This window comes from Homalodisca vitripennis, chromosome 1 (genome assembly GCF_021130785.1).
Source record: "Homalodisca vitripennis isolate AUS2020 chromosome 1, UT_GWSS_2.1, whole genome shotgun sequence".
Classification (NCBI taxonomy): Eukaryota; Metazoa; Arthropoda; class Insecta; order Hemiptera; family Cicadellidae; genus Homalodisca; species Homalodisca vitripennis.
The window spans coordinates 101,955,295-101,975,924 of record NC_060207.1 but is presented as its reverse complement, the minus strand read 5'-3'; the positions used below and the strand labels follow the sequence as shown (position 1 = coordinate 101,975,924).

The following is a 20,630-nucleotide window of genomic DNA, read 5'->3' as shown; positions in this document are numbered from 1 at the left end:
AAATAAATAAATAAAGCAAAAGGATAAAATTTAATAGTTTACTTCTTACCTTTAAAATTAATGCCTGCTTAGAATCATTGACAAGACATTGAAAACACAAAATGGTAGAAGAAAAAGGTTCCTCTTTGGCTGTTTTTTTTTTTTTGAACAGTAAGGTTTTTTGTATTTGTGGGTAAATTTCATTGTTGCAGAGTAGCAAAATTATTAAATGGAGTGCGATTAACACCGTTTAAGGATAGTATTTTTTAGAATTCAATTAAAAATGTATTAATTGTAATTCAGTTCTGAGTGTAAGGGGTCAGGCCGAAGAGATTTCGATTAACTTTATTTACTGACCAGACACCTTTTAGATTCGTTTAAGTAAGTAAAATTGTGGAACCTTTAGAGAACTGAGTGTCAGAAAGTAATTATTTGTGAGTTTTTTTTTTGTTTGCTTACTCACCAATTTGGTATAATGCTTGTAAGACAGTTATATAAACAATATTTTTAATTAAAGGTGGGAGAGAAGAGTATAGACTACACGTACTGCAAGAGTGTGGAGGTGCCTACACAGAACTGTGCAGATATAGTTACCAGCAACAACAGCAATGCCGGCTGCACCTGCAGAGTCCCTTTCACTCTAAATACACCTTTAGAGGTTAGTGGAATAGAAAATACTAAAGACTAAATTTGTTATAGTTAAAAGTGCAGATATCCAGTAAGAGATTTATGTATTAACCCTTTGAGCTCTCATTAAAATTCCCTTCAACTATCCTCAGGTTTTATTTATTTTGTGTTATTTTTTAGCACTTTGGCAGTGTACAAATACAATTTTTAAATCCCTTTTTTTGCTATTGTTTTTCTTTTTACATATTGAAGTAAATAATCTCAAAAGACTATATGTTATATATACATATTTATAAATATATATTATTATTTTATAGTAGCCTATTTTGTTTATGATTTTAAGTATAAAAATAAAGTGTCAAAATAAAAATACAACTTTTATTTATCACGAGTATGTAATTGACTAAAATTATATGTGTACATTTTACCTAATAGGGTCCTAAAGTAGGGATGGTTACTATCTGCTGAGGGAGGTCTCTTTGCTGACATGGGTTCCAATGTACATTATAATTTTGTTTATTTTGCCTGGTCCAGCCCAAGGCGTACTTTAGGTAACATGTCTAGCTTTTCCTCTAAGCCTACTAGTTTTTAGCGTACGCCTACCTCTATTACTTACATCCCCTTGTCCTAATTCTAGCACATTCTCCACAAATTGTTCAGATTCTTTTTCATTATTATCCGCTCAGTTCTGTCATGCTGAATGTCGAGCATTGTCCTTATGTACAATACAAACATTGAACTTTGACTAGCCGCTCTAACGCACACTGCCCACTGCCCACTGCTTGTATTGTGGCTGAGGCCTAAATCTGGTTTTTAACAATTACTTCTTAGTGTATGATTTATTCTGTCTCCATTTATTTTCAAATCTGTTGTTAACTAGTAGAGCATATAGTATTGGAAACAAATCAACACTGCCCTCTTCAAACATCCACATTTTGAAGTCTGTTCTTCAAGAAAGCCTTAATTAACTCTTTGAAGACTGAGTGGCGATCCGTCACCACAACCATTTTTCCCTTCAGGACTGATCTAGCGGCCTTGATTATTTGTGCACAAAAGACCAATTGTCAGTCTCAGCAGGATCCAATTGGTGGTCAATCATAGTGTTTGTAATCAAAATCTTAAGTTCTTTTATTTGAATTAATTCAACTTAAATCATTTAAAACGCTACTTAAAAATCTCTATAACAAAATTTAACCATTAGGCTAATATTCATTTAATAATACGAGGGCTACCCAGAAAGTAGATTACATTTTGATATAAACAAAGTACGTGAAAATAAGTGTATTATATACATTTCAAAGTGACAATACACATTTAAGCATTTATCATAGCGGTGAACTAGTTTTGAAATTCTAGCATTATAAAATTCTGTCTTCTGAGATTTCAACCAGGTAGTCACACCCTCCGGCAATTCCATGTCATCATCAAAGCACTGCATGGCAAGCAAGGTCTTCATTGACAGATGGTAGTCGTTGGGTGCAGACGTGGAAACACCTCATTTAAAAGCATCTAGGTCTTCTCGAGTCCGATTTGCCATGTGTGGTCAGTACACATCTTGCACATAATTTATGGTAACCTAACTTTTGCGTAACAATTTTGTGTAACAAACTCCTTGAAATTTGAAGACAACTGAGTGGTAATTCTGTTATTGTGAATCAGCGGTCTTCTTTAATCTTCTCATTGACTTTAGAAACAATTTTATTGGTTACATTTGCTGTCCACTTTGTTCATACACATTAGTTTGGCCATTTTTAAACCTAATGCACCACTGATGCACTCCACCTTCAATAATCACACCGTTCCCATAAAATTCACAAAGTTGACAATAAATCTCGTTTGGTTTATTGTGCTATGCCAAAAAATACTGTATTACAGACCACACTTCACAACTCACGGGATTTTCAATTGTGTATAAAATTTTAAACTGCTATTGTAAAACAAGGAGTGATAGTAACCTCTCATTAGCACAGCTGGATAGCCACTGAACGGAGAAATGTCCTGACATCAAAATGGCCATGACGGTCATGCCCCTAGTGGCTACAGAGCGAAATGTAATCTACTTTCTGGATAGCCCTCATATTATAATTTGTTTATTAACCAACATGAATAAAAATATCATAGTCTATATAAAACTCTTTTCAATAGTATAAATATATCATAAACAGTTGTTACCTAACTCAGTGCAAAAAAGTAACTATATTACCTATCCTATTATGAGATAAATCATGGTGTTTTTACAATGTGTGTGTGACAAAACATAAATAACTTTTATTATCACTCTTTAACCCTTTGAGTGCCACGGGTACTTTCCGAAGGCATATGCATAAAGTGCCACGCTGTTTTTCGCATATTTGTAAGCTTTTGGGAAAAAAGCTGTTGTAAAATAACTACCAAACAGATTTCCATCATTTTGTTGTTGTTTTTTTTCTTATTAAATGCAGAATATGATACATATCGTTACAAATAAAATTTGATTTAAAAAAATATAAAAATTTCAAGTATTTATAAAAAAAGTTTTTTTACTTTTGTATAAAAAGTTAAGTTTCGACCTAATTTGTGTGTATACGATATTTTTAAGATTTTTTTTCTTTATACCATGATAAAGGCCATATGATTATAAATAAAACCCATGTGTAATATCTTATTCTAGAATTTTTAAAAACATGGCATTATATGTATTAACAAAATGCTGCCCGGTACCGACATTTTATAAACTGTACTTCATTTGTCAGAGTTTAGAAATTACTTAGTAATGATGTAGTTTTCCCAATAAATCTAATAAAACATTAATACAACACAAATAATTATGATTAGTAAGTTTAGAAACTAATACTTGCTAACATATTTACATAAAAGTTTACATTTACTAAATAATAACCCTAATAATATTTACACTGAAAATTCACGTTTTTCTCTCTTGAACACAACTCAAATCATACATTACTTTTGTAAAGAAATACAGTAAAATACTATATAAGTTACTATTTTATTTTGTATTTACTCAAATGCTTGGTTATCGGCACATAAACAACAAGAAAGGCCGTTACGCAACACGGTACTCGTCCGCTACGTCGCGTGACTGTAAGACAGAATCATTGTACAGGTACTTATCACAGCCCACTATTTTTGGACGAGTTTTCCTTATCAGAGATCAAAATAAACTTCATTATACGTTCCTTCTTCCATAATGAATCGAAAAATACTCGATGAGTCATACTTCTTATCTCCAAATCGTCTCCAAATAGACACACGAATGACCTAACATTTCCGAATAATAAAACGTTGTTCTTATAGTTTTTGATTTAATTGATTGTCGTAATAACTTGTACATTCCAAAATAGGTTAAATAAAGTCAGTTGTTTTTAACAATGTAATTTATTTTGTCCCCGATAAGGAAAACTCGTCCAAAAATAGTGACTTCTTGATAAGTACCCAAACAACATAAGTTTCACAGATAAAATAGTAGAGAAACAACATAAAACTCGTATTTATTGATAGTTTGGAACCTATTGATAGTTTGGAACCTATTGAATACAGCCGTCTGATTATTTGGCCAAAATAATCTTGTACTATATAAAATACTATCGAAATACGAAACGTCAAAATTGGCGACGCTGGCACTTTATGCACTTTTCGTAGCGTCAAAATTAGCGACGCTGTGGCACTCAAAGGGTTAAGCAGATTTCACACTTATTTTATTTTTAAATCTAACTTGAGAAATCTTTGTATTTTTTAATATAGGATTGTAAATAAATATAGTTAAGTTCCCACAGGTTGATTATATTTTATTTTTTACCTTAAAAATATTCAAAGATTTAAAAATAGGAAATACAAAACACAAATTAATTATTTGAAACCTACTAACTATTTGTTTTTAAAAACCATCTTTATTCCAAAATATAAAAATGGTAACAAATTTATGACAAATAGTATTGAAATTATGAATTTTTTAATACCCAGTTATTTTAATGGCATTATTTATTGCATTTTATATGAAACAGCATTTTTTTATTTTATTTCATTTTACTTTATGGTACAACATTTGTAATGATACAATAATTAGAATTTGTAAGGTAACACGAATATTTTTTAACAATATTTTAATACTACATAACAAATACAATAAAGAACATAAATAATAGATTGAAAGAAAATGGTTATACACACAGTTATAAAATGTATATAGATAATATTTATCATATAAGCCTATACTAAAAATATATTATAAACATACATTAAATATATCTATAATATTAAAAAAACCTTAAAAATGTTACTCTCAAGGGTTAAACAATTTTATACTTTAAATAATATAAGTATTTGATAAGACATGATGTCTTGTCTGTTCAGGGAACGGTGTACATGTATTATGGCCTGTCCAATTTCTACCAGAACCACCGCCGCTACGTCAAATCCCGTGATGACTTTCAGCTGCTAGGCCAACTGAGTGACAACCCATCTACTGACTGTGACCCATTCCGCATCCTCAACAATAAACCCATTGCACCCTGTGGAGCCATTGCTAACTCCCTCTTCAGTGGTCAGTTACCAGTATCTACCAGGTTTTTTATTAGTACCAAGTGAATTTTCCCCAATTACTTAATGTTTGATTTTGAACAAAATATATCCCTGGTGCATTACAAAAACAATATTGTTATATAGTCTCCAATAGATGTGGTGTTGCACCTCTAGGTACTTGCAAGCATTTGAGTGGATCTGAAAATACATGCAGTGTCGTCCCTCAACCTGCCTGTGTTTGGACGTGTACATGGGAGGTGTAGACTGTCTATATCAAAATATATCTGCCTAACAGAGTTGTATAAAGATGAAAAAGTAGCATGAGTAATGCATTTCAGTAAAAAACTGTAAAAGATAGATAGATATAGGCCTACAATGATTTTAGTGCACATACATCTGGATTCAATAAAAATTTACACCATCCAGTGTTATAAGATTTTAATTTTAGAAATCTTGTACTTAAAAGTACCTGCCTTAATTCTAGAAATGCTATGAGACATGATCGCAACACATTAGACAGCTGCAAAAACACTAGTCGCAATCGCAATGCATGTGCGAGAATCATTATGGTGCTGATATTAAAGCATCAATTGATACGTACCTAATTAAAGAAAAAAAGTTGTTTAATATATATATATATATATATATATATATATCTTCAGGTTTTTCAAGACTGCATATGATAAGTGTTAAGAATATCTTTGTATGATACTTTATCCCTGCTAATGGTTTATGAGAAGTTTTCGAGAAGAAGGTGTAGTCATTCTTTGACATATTTAACTTTCTCCCAATGAAATCTCTCTTTGTATTTATTTCTCAAGTAACCTTTCTAACTTCACAGTTTTATTTTGGTGTTCCTCTATCTTCCTGTGAGCTTTTGCTCTGTGCTTATAAATGTGCTTCTACCTTACCACATTTATTCAAGAAATTTACTTCTCTTCTGTTCCTTTTTCTACATATGCTGTTTTCTCTTCTCACTCTTAACATACTTAACTATCTTTTTTGCATGTCTTTCCCTGTCATATTTTCTTTTACGTTCCTCTTTTTCATCAGTCTTTTTGCTAATTTCCTGCTCTTTTTGCTAAATCATCGAAATCACTCTTTCCCTTTTTCCTAGGGTGGGTAAGAGGAGTGGGACAGCAGGTGCAGCTGGTAGGCTACGAGTACTACTGCAGACATTGCTCTAATGCCCGCCTAACCTTTTATTGTACTCCGTTAACATTACATGACTCCGAGACATTGTCCGTTAAGAAAATTAAATATTACTAAGAATAAATTATTTCTGAGTTTCTGAGAAACCTACTTTAATCATCCACTAAAGGAGTAATCCCTTTCATGCAGTCGTCGTCATCGATGATTCGTTGTTCGAAACTGCCTGGGCAATCGGCATCACTTCCTTTGCTGTCACTCACATAGAGCTGACTTTCATTGTCTTCCCCCAAGCTAAATAAATCTCTTTGTGACATCATTGATGATCCTTTCACGCCTTAAACATTCTTCCTCCACCTTTGTCACATGTTCGCAGCGGGTCTTTCATTCATCTTGAGTAATGGAGTCAAACTTTTCCTTGGCTATTTCCATAACACTTTTTGTTTAAAATGTAATATTTTTCTTTTTTATGTACTCTTTTACTGTGGCCCATATAATTTCTATTGGGCCGAGGCCGTGATGGTATGGGGCCTGTTTCTTGTAGTATATGATCTATTTTATAACTTTCAAACTGATGGCTTGTTAATTTTTATTAGGTTATAGAGTTCAGGTGTTAACACGAATATCAGTCACATTTTCTCAGCTAACCATTTGATCATATCATTATTCTGTTATGTGAAAGTCGTTTATTACTCTTCTCAGTAAACATTTATTAAAATCATCGAAATCACTCTTTCCCTTTTTCCTAGGTCTTTTTTTATGAGGATTAGTGAATTTCTTTGTTTCTTCCGGCGGATTTTTACTTTTTTTTTTTACTGTACACGGTGCTTGATGATTTCCTACAAGCATCTGCCACTTTACATCTCAGCTGCTTTCCTGACATTCCGGGATACTGTTTCTCCATTTAATTATAGACGTATATTATTTCACATGCTTGGTATGAATAACTGGTTTTTCGAAACTGAAGTACTTGCTGTGTCCATAGTAACCCCTGAGATTGATGTTTTTAGTCACGCTAATATGCACTACTCTCCTGGAGAAGATAGAACTGACTAACTACACTGTTGGATAAGCGGGCCGAGCCGCGCATGCATGCAGTAACATTTGTCCTCTGTGCAACGTGGGCCCGTTTCAATAATCCATCAGTAGGTGTTCAAAGTGACATTGAAACTGAGGATTTTCCCGATGATCACCTTGCATTGGAAGACTTCTCCTTTGGAAGCGGTGAGGAATATATTTCTAATTTTATGACCTAGACCCTTCTGATCAGGAAATAAAATAAAATGTTCCTGGATCAAGTAATAGACATAGAACCCAACATGCCAAGACAAGGTTATGTTGATAATTGGGTGAAAGTAAATCCATCTGAGCTCGTAAAAGATATAGGCCCAGAATTTACTGTCAGGAATCGTGACACAACAAATTTGCCTCCCAGAGATAGTTCTCCCATTGAGTATGTTTCTGTATTTTTTACTACAGTTTTCTGGGCAAAATTAGTCAGAGAAACTAACTCTCATGCTAAGAGAGTAATTGAGCAAAAAGAAAGCATCAGGTACAGGAAAAAGGTATTCCAGATTCAAGAAATGGGTAGATTAAGTGTGACAGAAATGAAAAGGTATTTTTCTTTTATAATAAATATGGGCATACATGACAGAAAAAATATGACAACCTTTTGGGACTCAAGAGAGTCACAGGGAACCCCCTGGTGTACCAAATACATGCTATGCAATCGCTTCCAAATCATAAACTTCTTCTTGCACCTGACCTCTGTTCCAAGCATCCGCAAAGGTGAACCAGGCTACGATCCTTGGATCAAAATTAGATTTTTTTATCAATCATCTGAACACCATATTTAAACAGTATCATATTGTGCTCTACAGTGGAGCAGACTATTTGGCGGGAAGAAATGAACCTTTTACTAAAAAAAGTATTGGAAGTACTAGAAAAAATAGGCTATTAAATAAAGGGTATAGTTTGTTCACAGTCAATTTTTATACAAAAATCCCGGTGAGTGTAGTAGATATAAGTGACAAAGTTTCTTATCACAACTCTTGCAACAGACAAACTTCTAAGTACTGGAAGAAGATTTTTTTCAACTTGGTAGATATATCTTGAGCCTATGAGCAGTTACAACTTTCTTCTTGAATTTAGCAACAGGAGGTCACATGATTGAGCGTCTTCAGTTGAAGCAGGAAAGGCTTTGTGCTGTATGTGGGCCAACTAAGAAGAGAGGCAGATAAAGGTTCTGGTGCCCAGGATGCAACTGTGTCATACACAGGGAATGTTTCCATCTTCTTCAACATTATTGGAGGCCAAAATATAAAGGAAGAAAAAGGAAAGCTTCTACCAGCAGCTCATCAGAATAGACACCAGTTTTGACTGTCGTGTACATAGTTTTTTTCTAGCATTTTCTGATAATTTTTTTTAGTATAAGTAGTGGGAAGTATATATTTTCTAGTTTAGTGTAAAATTTCTATTTATTGGCTATTTTGAAAACTGTATATAGTAGTGTTTTCTAAGAAATCTAAGTGTGCAAAAATGTAATGAATTTATTTTTCAAAATTTTTTATTTATCAAAGCAGCTACACTTTTCATACTTAAGGTAAGAATTTTTATTGCTTTATAATAATTTTGTAAATTTTATTCTGAAAATTTCGATATACAATAAACATCACTCCCTAAAATACTGTATGAGTAAGCTATTAAAAGTTGTTTAATTCTGAGTTGGTAAAATTGGTAATATCATTATTTGCCATTCCTGTTGCTAATGAAAAGAAACTGATTAAAACAAAACAATACATTATACTAAAGTAATTGGAATGTAGACAAAACAACTTTTACATTACAGAAGAAATAAACAGCTGTTCACATTAATCAGCTCATTGACTTTAAATCTGCTGTTCAGAGTAAAACAGTTAAGAAAACTATACTTCCTGTTGTGTAGTGTGTAAAATATGGTATTATATTTAATAGTACTAATCAGTTGTTTTTTATCCGATTTTAATGAAACAACCACTGTTAGATTTAGAATAAAGTTTACAACATTTTAATATTCTTGTAAAATTTTCATACAGGGTATCGATTTTGCGGAATTTAACATCAAAATTTATGATTGGCTGCCATTTTGAAACAGGTAAAGATAATTTGTTCACATTTTTTTTCTCAAATGGGCATAAAAAAGGCCAACACAACTGCAAAGTTTCATAACTTTATCTTTACTGGTATAAAAGATATACCTTTTTTGGTAAAAATCACATACAGACAGATAGACGGAAAACTAAACGTTTTAGGACATACCTCCATATGAAGGTTTTTGCTCATTTTCACGTCTAGAACAAAATACCAAAATATTGGAACACCTTTAGGAAACACCCTGTATATACTAGCTGTTACTCGCGGCTTCGCACGCAATCTTTAGAACTGAAGTCCTAATATAACTTAGTAAAAGCAATTATGATGTAATATGATGGGAGTCTTTACAAATTTCAAAACTTAAGTAGGCATACATCAGGTAGATATTATTTAAGTTCATGGTAAATAGTATCAGAGTTTAACTTAATTATTATAACATGTTTGGCACGTGAAGGAGTATTTCTTGTTCTAATTAATTATATACATAACGTCACAGCTGAATCTGCCTTGTCATCCCGATCAAGAAAACACAAATCTCGGATCACACAGGTCTCGGAAACTTACTTCAGTCAAAAAGCGTATATTTCCAGTCCTTGTCATATATTTCAGGTCTAAGATATTTCCAGTACCATAGTAGAGTTTGCCTTGTTGTTCTGATGAAGAAAAAATATATATACTTATGTAGGACTGAGATGCCTACTTTGGTTAAAAAGTGCCTACTTAAGACCATTTAAATTCACTTACCTACTATGTCACAGTTTAGCTTGCCATATTACCTCGATCAAAATACTATATATGTTTGATTATGTAGTCCGGGAAATCTATTTTGGTCAAAATCGTGTTGACATAGTTGAGTTTGCCTTGTCCTGATGAAGAAAATACACACATAAGTAGAACTGAAAAGCTTATTACAACCTAGGGGGAAGTTGTACTTACTTCTTATATACTTTCGGTTTAAGAAGAAAATGTTGCTTGATGGTTATGCAACATTCCAAAATAATCGTTATTAAAGTTTTGCGTTACACTTGTTTATTTGGTCTGTAGCCAGGGAAAGAATGAATCGTTGAGGCATGTTAGTATTCATTTCTCTGTTTTTCCATTAGCCATTGTTAAAATGTAATATCATAATTAATGTCAAGGAAGCCCACCAGTTTAAAGTAACTTATGTGAAAACATTCATAACTTTGTTCATTAAAGTTAGTTTTATAACAGTATTCAATGCATTAGAGGATTTTAATTCATCACTGGCGCAATCTGGAGTAACATGTATATATTAATGTTTTATTTACTATCTGCATTACACTACCGATCAAGCACTGTTTACTTATTATAATTGATAAAATTTTAATGTATACAGATATTTCAGAAAGTTGTTGAACTATAGCTGTTAACAGCTATTTAGTGCCAGTTTAATTTGAATTATGAAACGTAAAAACTACAACTTTTTCTGAATTCCAAAATATTCCAGGTAACATTTCTTAACTTTTTCTTCATAAAAACCTTCCTCGGGTTTCAATGGACATTTTACAAAAAGAATTAACTGAATTTGTCCAGCCGTTATCGAGATTAGCGCTTACCAATACATTTCGCCATTCATTTTTATTTATAAGATGTGTATGTATCTACTGTAGACCTCTGACTTGATTGCGCGCGAGAGGAATGCGGCAGCCATTGCTGGGGCGCTTCTCCGTCACCGTCTACGACCCCAACCGAAAACATCGGTTCTGTCAACATTGACAGCCCAACCCTCTGAATATACCTCTTCATATCATAATATCAATATCATAATGTCACTATTACAATATTTGTAGCCTATTCAACACTTTTATTTTTTTAATAAATAGTTTTATTTCTGGAGTAAACTTCATGATGAACACTTGATACTTGGTAATTGGCAATAGAAAACACAATTTCAAATTGATCTTTTATTATTATGTAAACATAAACCAGAATAAGTTGTGAAATATATGAAATATATTGATAATACATTATAATAAATATGTTGATAATATATTATAATAGATGGTGTATAATTAAAAAAATATAATAAACAGAGTATTTTTGTTAAATATTTTATAAACACTGAAGTGAGAAGTGGTAATTTACAGTACGGTATTTGCCGAATACATAATAAATTGTTTAAGTTAAAATTTACAAGTTGATATTTGAGGAAGTTGATTCTATTTGATTTCTAACATAAAAAAGGGAAAACAGCAGGAGATTTTGCTATTACATATATATATATATATATATATATATATATATATATATATATATATATATAAATAATGTGCTATTTTGCGACTTACAATTTAATCATCACTTGTACTTGGAAGAGGTTGAGCCAGTTCACTGTCAGATATTTCTTCCTCAATGTCATCTGACACTTCACTGTCACTGCTGTCCATTCCGCCCAACTCAATCACGAATTTGTCGATGGCATCTTTCATCAAGCCGTCCTGTTCCCAGTAGTGTTGTTCTAGCTTCAAGGTGTGGTTTGTGAAGCCTTCCCAGTCGATCTTGCTAACAGAACTTTGCGCTTCTCGTGTTGCCTCTTCCAGTTTCGTTAGTGACAGGTCTCCTCTTATGTTGTTTCCTTTCACCACTCTCTTGATTTTAGCCCAGGCCAGCTCAATTGGGTTTAATTCACACATGTAGGGTGGTAATCTGAGAACCGCATGGCCTCGCCTCTTCAACGCCACGTCGATGCGATACACCTTTTCTTTAGGTTTGTGCTTTTCTATCAGCTCGTACAACTGAAACTTTTTCATATCTGCTGAGCATTGTATGTTGTTACTCTGCAGCCAGTCTATCATTTCCTTTTTCACAGCGTACTTTGTTGGCGCCTTATTTTCTTGATGGCAATGATAGGGTGCATTGTCCATTACAATAACACTTATTTCTGGAAGGTTAGTCAGGAGTTTTTCTTCAGCCCATTTCTCAAAATTATTACCATTCATTTGTCCGTGGTAATCCCCCGTCGCTTTACCCGCCCTAAAAATTAAAGCAGCCCCTTTAAGAAATCCGTCTGTAGAACCCGCGTTTACAACAATCAGTCTGTTGGATGAACTTGTGTTCGTCAACACACCAGGCACTTCATCACTACTCCAGCACTTCCCGAATGTCAAATTGTTGTCCACCCATGTCTCATCAATGTAAAATATTTGTCTTTTTTCATGTCGAAACCGTTGGATATCTCTCAAATAACGAGCACGCCAATTAACTATGTCTGGCCGCTCGATAAGAATTTTTCTTAGTTTGTTACACCGTTTCCACTTAAATGCCATTTGGTGCAGGAGTCTTCGTAGGGTTTCTTCTTTCCAAGGGAAGTCAAGTTTTTCTTTTAAAGCAATTAACAGTTTAGGAACATTGGGCACTTTCTTCCTCACTAAATAAAAGTCACTCACCACATCTCGAACGACTCTTCTATCAAAATCATCCATATGAAATTTCTTCTCCTCCGGTACGGCCTTTTCTTACCAGGCGTAGTTAAAGGTGTCTCTCCAGCTGCATCTCCATCCTTTCTAATGCTAGAAATTGTCCTCACCGAAACACCAGTATAATTCTTGACTCGCAAATTGCTCTGTTTCATTAAGTGCTGCAAATTACCAGTTCTCGCCTCTTCGTCACACTTACTTATCACTCTCCTTATCACTTCTCTTGCTTCACTATGCACAGTCTGTCCTCTTTTACGCACCGACGCCATTCTCACAACTAACTAGTAGCTACTGAGCGTGTAACAGCGCTAGCGCAGTGACTTTCCGTGGCGCCGTACACAAACACCATGAATAGTACGTGCGGTTGCTAGGCAACGACCTATTTGGCCGAATCGCGGAGCGGAACTTCCCCCTCACCACTGTGTCCCCTCGCACGCAAACAAGTCAGAGGTCTACAGTATATATCATGATCTCAGCCTTTGAAGCCTCATGTCCTGTGAAGCAACGATGATCTGTGGTCAGTAAAGTTCCTTAGTGGAATAGGAAGATAGAGATATTTTTTTTAAATGTGAGAAGCCTCTTTAATAAAGCCAAGCACACTGGTAGGCGTAAAGGCTATCACAAAACGCCTAACAGTATAACCTTGAATTAAGGAGGTCAAAAATGAAGAACTGGCAGAGCTTTTATAAAAGTGTCAAAGCTCCTCTCCAAAAAGTTCTCTGAAAATATCTCTTAAATGGGTTAGGTACACTGTTAAAACAGGATGGAACTTACACTAGGAGCAGCCAGAGGACTTTCAGCTTGATTTCCACCTGTAACACACCTACTAAACAGATTGAACTGGGCATTATAACTGGTGGTTTAAAAAGTCTGGTAAATAGAATAGAATAAAATACTGTTTTAAAGGCAAAAACTCACTTTATTTCTCAACAGTCTCCGTGCTGTGTTAGTAATTCAATGTGGATCAGATTGTATTGAAGTAAATGCTGCTTGTAAATCAGTGGGTAGATTGACAATTAATTTTGGATACTGTTACAGATGTGCTGACGATATTTTCACAGGAGATTAACAATAATGTACCACTATTGAGGACTGACATTGCCTGGCCATCAGACAAGGAGGTCAAGTTTCGTAATCCTCCCATACCTGCTGGGCAGACCCTCAAGGATGGTAATGGTTTTGCATAGATCAAAATACATAATTTAAGAGGACAATAGAATAGCTAAATAGAAAAGGTTTATTCACTTATTGTATTAAATATATACCATTTGATATTTGTTATTACAGACAGGATAGATGGTAAGTGGGAAAAGAAAGGTGTTATAGTTTACCTTTCGTTGAAGTTGGTACAATTAGTTTTGTTTTGAATTCTGAATAGAATTTTCAATTCTAATTAATTAATTGATTAACCAAGTTTAACAATAACAAGTTAAGTTGTATCAATTAACAAGTTTAACCAATACTCTTAATATTAATGTTTTTTTATAATATTCTAGACAAATTAGGCCCAAACAAATTAATAAAAAAAACTCATTTGTTTTCTCCCACTTTAGTATTCAAAAACTATGAGAGGCCGCCAATGTGGAAAAAGTATGTATGGGAGCTGGACACAGAGATATCGGGCAACAACGGGTTTCAGAATGAGGACCTGATTGTGTGGATGAGAACGGCGGCACTGCCCAGCTTCCGTAAATTGTATCGTCGAGTGGACCACAGCATTCAGGGCTTCACCAAAGGGCTACCCAAAGGGAACTACACTCTCATTATTAACTACAGTGAGTACAATAATGTCTGATCATGTTATGGAGTTCACATATTTTCAATCCTTGGATCAAATTCTTTGGGTTTTTATGTTTACTACAAGGATCATTTCCATAGGTTGAATGGAGGCTCTTGTAATATTGGTTTTGTTCAGATTAAACTGAAGAGGAAGACACTGTTGTTGAGGAAGACTCATGGTAAGGTTCTATTGTCAGTTTTGAGGTTATAAAATCATTTCTATCCTCCAATATGTGTCGAATTGGCATTTTATTACAGTGTAATCAAGGTAAATAGTGCCACTGAATGTATGTCATTGAAATAATTTAATTAATTTACTTTCTTCCCAAACTTGCACCTTGTTCTTACAACACAGCTTTGTTCGACACAAATATAAATCACTTAGGTTATTCTATGAAAAACATATTTAATATTCCATTACTCAGAAACTGTAATAATCATATCTGTTTTTCTGTCTATACAGGGTCATTGAAAAATAATGCCTAGATTTAATAAAATTATAACATCAAAACCTTTCATGTTAAATGAGTAATTCTTTCACTGGACGATAACTGGTGAATGCAAGTTTTGTTTTTAGTTCGTCTGATTGTGTTTCCCTGTCTGTGATGCGCAGACAAGCTGCGCAATCGTCAAGGTCAGCCGGCCACAGACGCGCCGCCGCTCAGTACGATGTTGACCGTGCAACAAAAAGTTTCACATAAATGGATGTGTAAATCGTCACAATTGCCGTGTATGGGGATCGCAACAACCAAACGAAATCCACGAGTATGTGCGTGATTCTCCCAAACTCAATGTGTGGTGCGCGTTATTTCATGACAAAGTTATTGGACCTTTCTTTTTTGTAGAAAAAACCATTACAGGCCTAGTTTACCTGGACATGCTTGAACTGTTTGTGTTCCCCCAATTAGACGATATCGAACAACAGACTGGACAGCGAATCATTTTTATGCAAGATGGGGCTCCACCTCACTACCATCGCGAGGTACGCGCTGCACTAAATGCACGCTTCCCAAACGGTTGGATTGGTAGAGCAGCCCCCATTTCATGGCCTCCTAGAAGTCCTGATCTTACCCCTTTGGATTTCTTTTTCTGGGGGTACATAAAAAATATAGTTTACGCAGAAAAGATTCGGGATTTGGACCATCTTCAGGAGCGAATTTCTTCCGCAATCTTAACTGTTACGCCAGATATGATTGGACGCACGTGGCAGGAAGTTGACTACAGACTTGATATCTGCAGGGCAACGAACGGTGCTCACATTGAAACATACTAAGGTATGAAAAAAAAATTTATTTCTTCCCGCACATTTTAAGACTACAACCTTTAAATTACCTTTAATAGTTTTTTTATGACAGTTATTTAAAATCTAGGCATTATTTTTCGATGACCCTGTATATCATTATAACTACTCAGATCAAAAGTTATAACATTTTATATTTATATATTTATTTTTTCAATATAAAATTTGCTGAAAATAGACTATTCAGAATTGTTTAATCAGAACCATTCCAGCAATATGTATTTGTCATTTTTTTTTCAAGTTGTATCGTTTAGAAGTTTTAATAAAAATATTAAATGTTAAGTATTAATATAAAGTGTGTTCAAAAGTCCCAAGAATATCCTTTTTTGAACTTTTGAAAATTTTAAAATCCCCTATGGGGATGTGTAATAACCATTAGTTAAGGACCTTTTATGGATTTCTAAATTACCCACTCTCCTCCCGCAAAAAGGATGGTTTAACATTCAAACACTTTAAATGGCATGACCAATTGAGTAATACAGATACTGAAGAGACAAATTTAACAAGATAACCAAAAACCAATTTCTGACCACTGTTTCCATGATTGGTACAGTTTGAACAAAGATAAAATTATTATTTCATCAAAATGGATGGAGTATCGTAGGGACCTCTAATTTTCATAATTCATCATAGTGTTTTATCAAAACGTTTAATATAATGTGTCAATTCATTGTAATACTGCTAAAAAAATTTGCTCTATGTTAGAAACATCCTTTATATGTATTACAAGTATTCTACAAGCTTTATTTCATATGTTATTATTAACAAATGATTGTAAAGTTTACAAAGAATATATCATGCAAAACTAAAAATACCTTTGTACGTTTAAGAAAGTCTGATGGATGCTTGGTGTTTTAACACACTAATTATTGAAGAATTATTTTAAGTATGTTGTATTACTACACAAACAGACGTACAGAATGTAAAATAATCATGGTAGCACATGGTTTTTAAAGGTTTGTTGGTTTAAATTTACCTTTAATTATCTCTGCCAATTATACAGATACTGTATAACTAAGGAAAAAGCTCTTTACGATATAGAATTTTCACAAATATAACATTTCTGAACTTGATAAACACAGATCACGTAATAAATTGGTTTGAAGCAATTGGACTAAGTTAGATTATTTAATGTGTTCCATTCATGTAACATACTTTAGAAAAGAATTACCAAAATTAAACATCTTTTTCGTGCTGTACATAATACATTACAAAAATAGTGTCAAGATAAAATATAAATTTTAAAAATACCCTCAATTATACAATTCCAATGTAATTGGAACTTAACAATAACAATCGTCTCTTATATAGTGAAAACTCACTAAAACATTTTCCCTTTTATGGCAATCCAATGAGTTTTTGTGATTGTTCTATTATGATCTAGAAATAGAATTTTTATGAAATTGTTTACATTAATCAATCATATTACATTCATAATAATGTTGTATCTAATTTGAACAGGAGAACTGAGAATGGGATGTCACCACTAAAAGATAAACCTAATCCATTTTTTATGAATATTGTTTATTTTAATTCTAAAATTGCTTGTTATATAGGTTATAACGATTCTATTCTTTACTTCAACTTGAGTAGCAATATGTCTTGATTGATCATGCAGATTACCCGGTGACAGAGTTTGAAGGCAAGAAACAGATGATTCTGTCAACAACATCAATTTTGGGTGGCAAAAATCCATTTATGGGATATGCGTACATTGTGGTAGGCTGCATCTGTCTGGTGTTGGGCATCGCATTTCTAATTATCCACATCAAATTCGGCAAGAGGTAAGTGTATAACTGGCTGTCCTAAGAGTTTTCATTACTTTACTTTTAAAATCTATCTAACTAAAATTAAACATTATCTCCCTAAATTTATATATATACATATTCTAATCATAGTTCTTGTGTATTTTGAGATACTAGTTTTAACCTGTTGGCAAGCATACCACAAGAATGAACATAGCATTTACAATTTGGTCATATAAGAGGAGCACAACACTTGGAGGCTAGTACTAAAAATCTAATTTGTGCCAATATAATGTGATATCTACTTGAGTTTTGGAACTTTTTCGGCTATTACAATAATGCTGCATTATCAATCCTAGATCTGTATGGTGACTATTGAGCAGCAACTTTTAAATGTATTACATTGAAGAGCATGCTGTTACTTCCTTAGTGTCTGTTGCTATCATAGTGTACCACGAATGCCACAGGCACTCATCAACAGATTAAATTGGTATACTCGTAATTAACTTTAGGCAGCGTATTCCCATTTTGAATTATTTGTGACATTTGAAAAATAATAAAAAAATAATCATGTAGGTTTTCTGATTCACATCTTGTCACATTTTGTTAATACAGATTCGTCAGATATTTTGACCCCACAGTAGAGAGCTATTTTCAGACAACAGATTTTAAACTGAAACTGTTGATATCTCAGTATTAGTTTGATCCCATAGCGAGACCAAAAATAATTCATGGAATTAATTCTGTTAACAATGTTTTGAACGGAAAACTTACAATACAAGCCTAAGAACAATGTAAATAAACTTAATTTAAAACTTTGAAATTGTTATGTTGGGGAGTTTTTACTGGTAAGCTAAAGCTCTCTTATTCAGTCAAGAGTGCTCAGCCAACAAGACGATGTAATGTATGTCCAAGTAGTGTGTGGAAACAAAAAGCGGTTAGTCTGTTGGGTTCACAGTAGAGTGGAATCAAAATGAACTATTTATGGTAGCAGTGAACCTGTAAGCTTAACCACAAAAGCACATGAGTTTTAATGTAATTTTTTCGTGACAAAGCCATATTACTCAGTTTTTCTAGATATTACCTTTTAACTATACCAACATTGATCTTACAAGGGTAAATCAACTATAAACAGTAATTTTGCTATTGTTCTTAGAATCCAGGTCCTAACTAGATAATGCTGTGTAGAGTAGATGTTTGGTTTATGAGGAGTGGGGGAACCGTTCTGATTACTGTTCAGTTCGACATTGCCGTCAATACAGCCATGACAGAGCAAGAAGCTCCTTTACATGTTGTAACGGATTGATGAAGTTTTTAACCAATGAAGGGGTAAAACTGTCTGAAATTTTAATTTGTATGTGGGCCCGGTTTGGGGACAGTACACTGTCTCAGAATCATGTGTTTATGTGGACAAGAGAATTTAAGGATGGAAGAGAACGGGTTGAAAACGAAAATCATGATCGACACCCAAGGACAAGCATGACAATATTCATGCCATTCAAATTCTGCTGTAAAAGTCCTTGCAACAATTTTTTTTGTACTATAGGCGAATTTTATTTGTCGATTTTCTCTATTATTAATCTGCAGTGAAAGCAGCTCATTACTGTCAGTTGTTATGGTTGGCCATAACACCCATCAGAGATGTCATTCTCCTCTATGACAACACCAGGCCTTACACCGTGGTTTTGACATGGGAAACACTGGAAGAAATGGGCTGGAAAACCCGAGTACCCTCCTTATAGCCCTCACTTGTCCCCTGTGACAATTGACTTGTTTGCACCTAAGAAGGAATTAGTGGGAGGAAAGCAATTTGAGAAGCACATGCACAATTGGCTTACAACTCACCCTCAAACTTTCTATGACCAGGGAATACTGAAACTTACAAAAGTGGCAAAAGTGTGTAGATCACACATGAGAGTATATTGAAAAATGTTAAATGAATAATAAGTTTATATGGTCCTGAAATAAAGGTAAAAAATAAATTACTGTTTATATTTGATTTACCCTCGTATTAACTTATTAACTTTAGTTGCCTGTGTAAACCTCATTAACAAATCAAAGAATGGGTTCTTGGCAGGCATCCTTAGAGGTAAATGAGAAAGTAGCATTCAACTCCTTTACAAAAGTTTAATACTCATGAGTTTACTCTCACTCTATTTTTATCTTGTGCTACTTTTTCTTATAGTGCCATAAAAATGTATTTTTTTTACTGTTTTTAACAAATTGAGAAAATAATTCAAATAATCAAAATTATTTATTGGGTTAATTGGTACCAAGTCACCATTTGGATCAGTCAAGATACTCTGTTCCACTGTACAGGACAGTTTTTGCTGAGAGACAGCGCAAAGCTGAAGTTAACGAGGCATTGTAAGTTCACCCACTGTAATATTTATTGGCCGGCTTTTAGCAACCTGTCTTTGGCAATAAAATTTCCATCTCTGCTAACTTTGTAAGCAGGCGTATTTTGCTTTTTGCTTGTATAAGGCAATTAAACTGAGATGTGATAGTAAAAGTTTATATACGAGTATTGAATTTGTGTTAAGTCCTTGACTGGAGTTTTATTTTGTCAAATTATTAACTGAATTAGAAAATGTCTTTCATCAAAATAGTTTTACCTCTCGACTACTAAACTAGTTCATGTATTTTAATCTACTGTTGCTATGAAGAACTTTATTTATATTCATTTTTTAAAACGTAAGTAAATCCATTGCTGTAGCGGAAAAGGCAATTTAACTGTGATAAAACATATTTTTCTTTTCTAATTGGGTATGGTATTTATACCATGAAGCCACATGTATTTTGTCTTCTAAATTTAATTAATATGAGTGAATAGCCACAATTTTACACTTTTATTTAATAAATAATTATTAACCCTTTAACTGCTAGTCCTGAGATATATCCTGCAACTCTAGTTTTGTGAACAAACACCACGGTCAAGTACTCGTCATATTATTAGCTGTTTTA

The 20,630-nt window shown here is 33.6% G+C and overlaps 1 protein-coding gene across 4 annotated transcripts in view; it reads left to right on the top strand.

The window, feature by feature from the left end:
• LOC124367950 (cell cycle control protein 50A) overlaps nucleotides 1–20,630 on the top strand; it is a 55,110-nt gene that overhangs the window by 14,912 nt on the left and 19,568 nt on the right. For 2 of the 4 annotated variants that reach the window (XM_046825198.1, XM_046825183.1), the window contains exons 3-8: nucleotides 497–637; nucleotides 4,957–5,146; nucleotides 13,881–14,012; nucleotides 14,396–14,617; nucleotides 17,540–17,705; nucleotides 19,986–20,033. In XM_046825198.1, coding sequence (XP_046681154.1) covers nucleotides 497–637; nucleotides 4,957–5,146; nucleotides 13,881–14,012; nucleotides 14,396–14,617; nucleotides 17,540–17,705; nucleotides 19,986–20,033 — 899 coding nt within the window. The remainder of the gene's footprint in view (nucleotides 1–496; nucleotides 638–4,956; nucleotides 5,147–13,880; nucleotides 14,013–14,395; nucleotides 14,618–17,539; nucleotides 17,706–19,985; nucleotides 20,034–20,630) is intronic. The other 2 variants (XM_046825205.1, XM_046825191.1) reach the window with 1 other exon arrangement.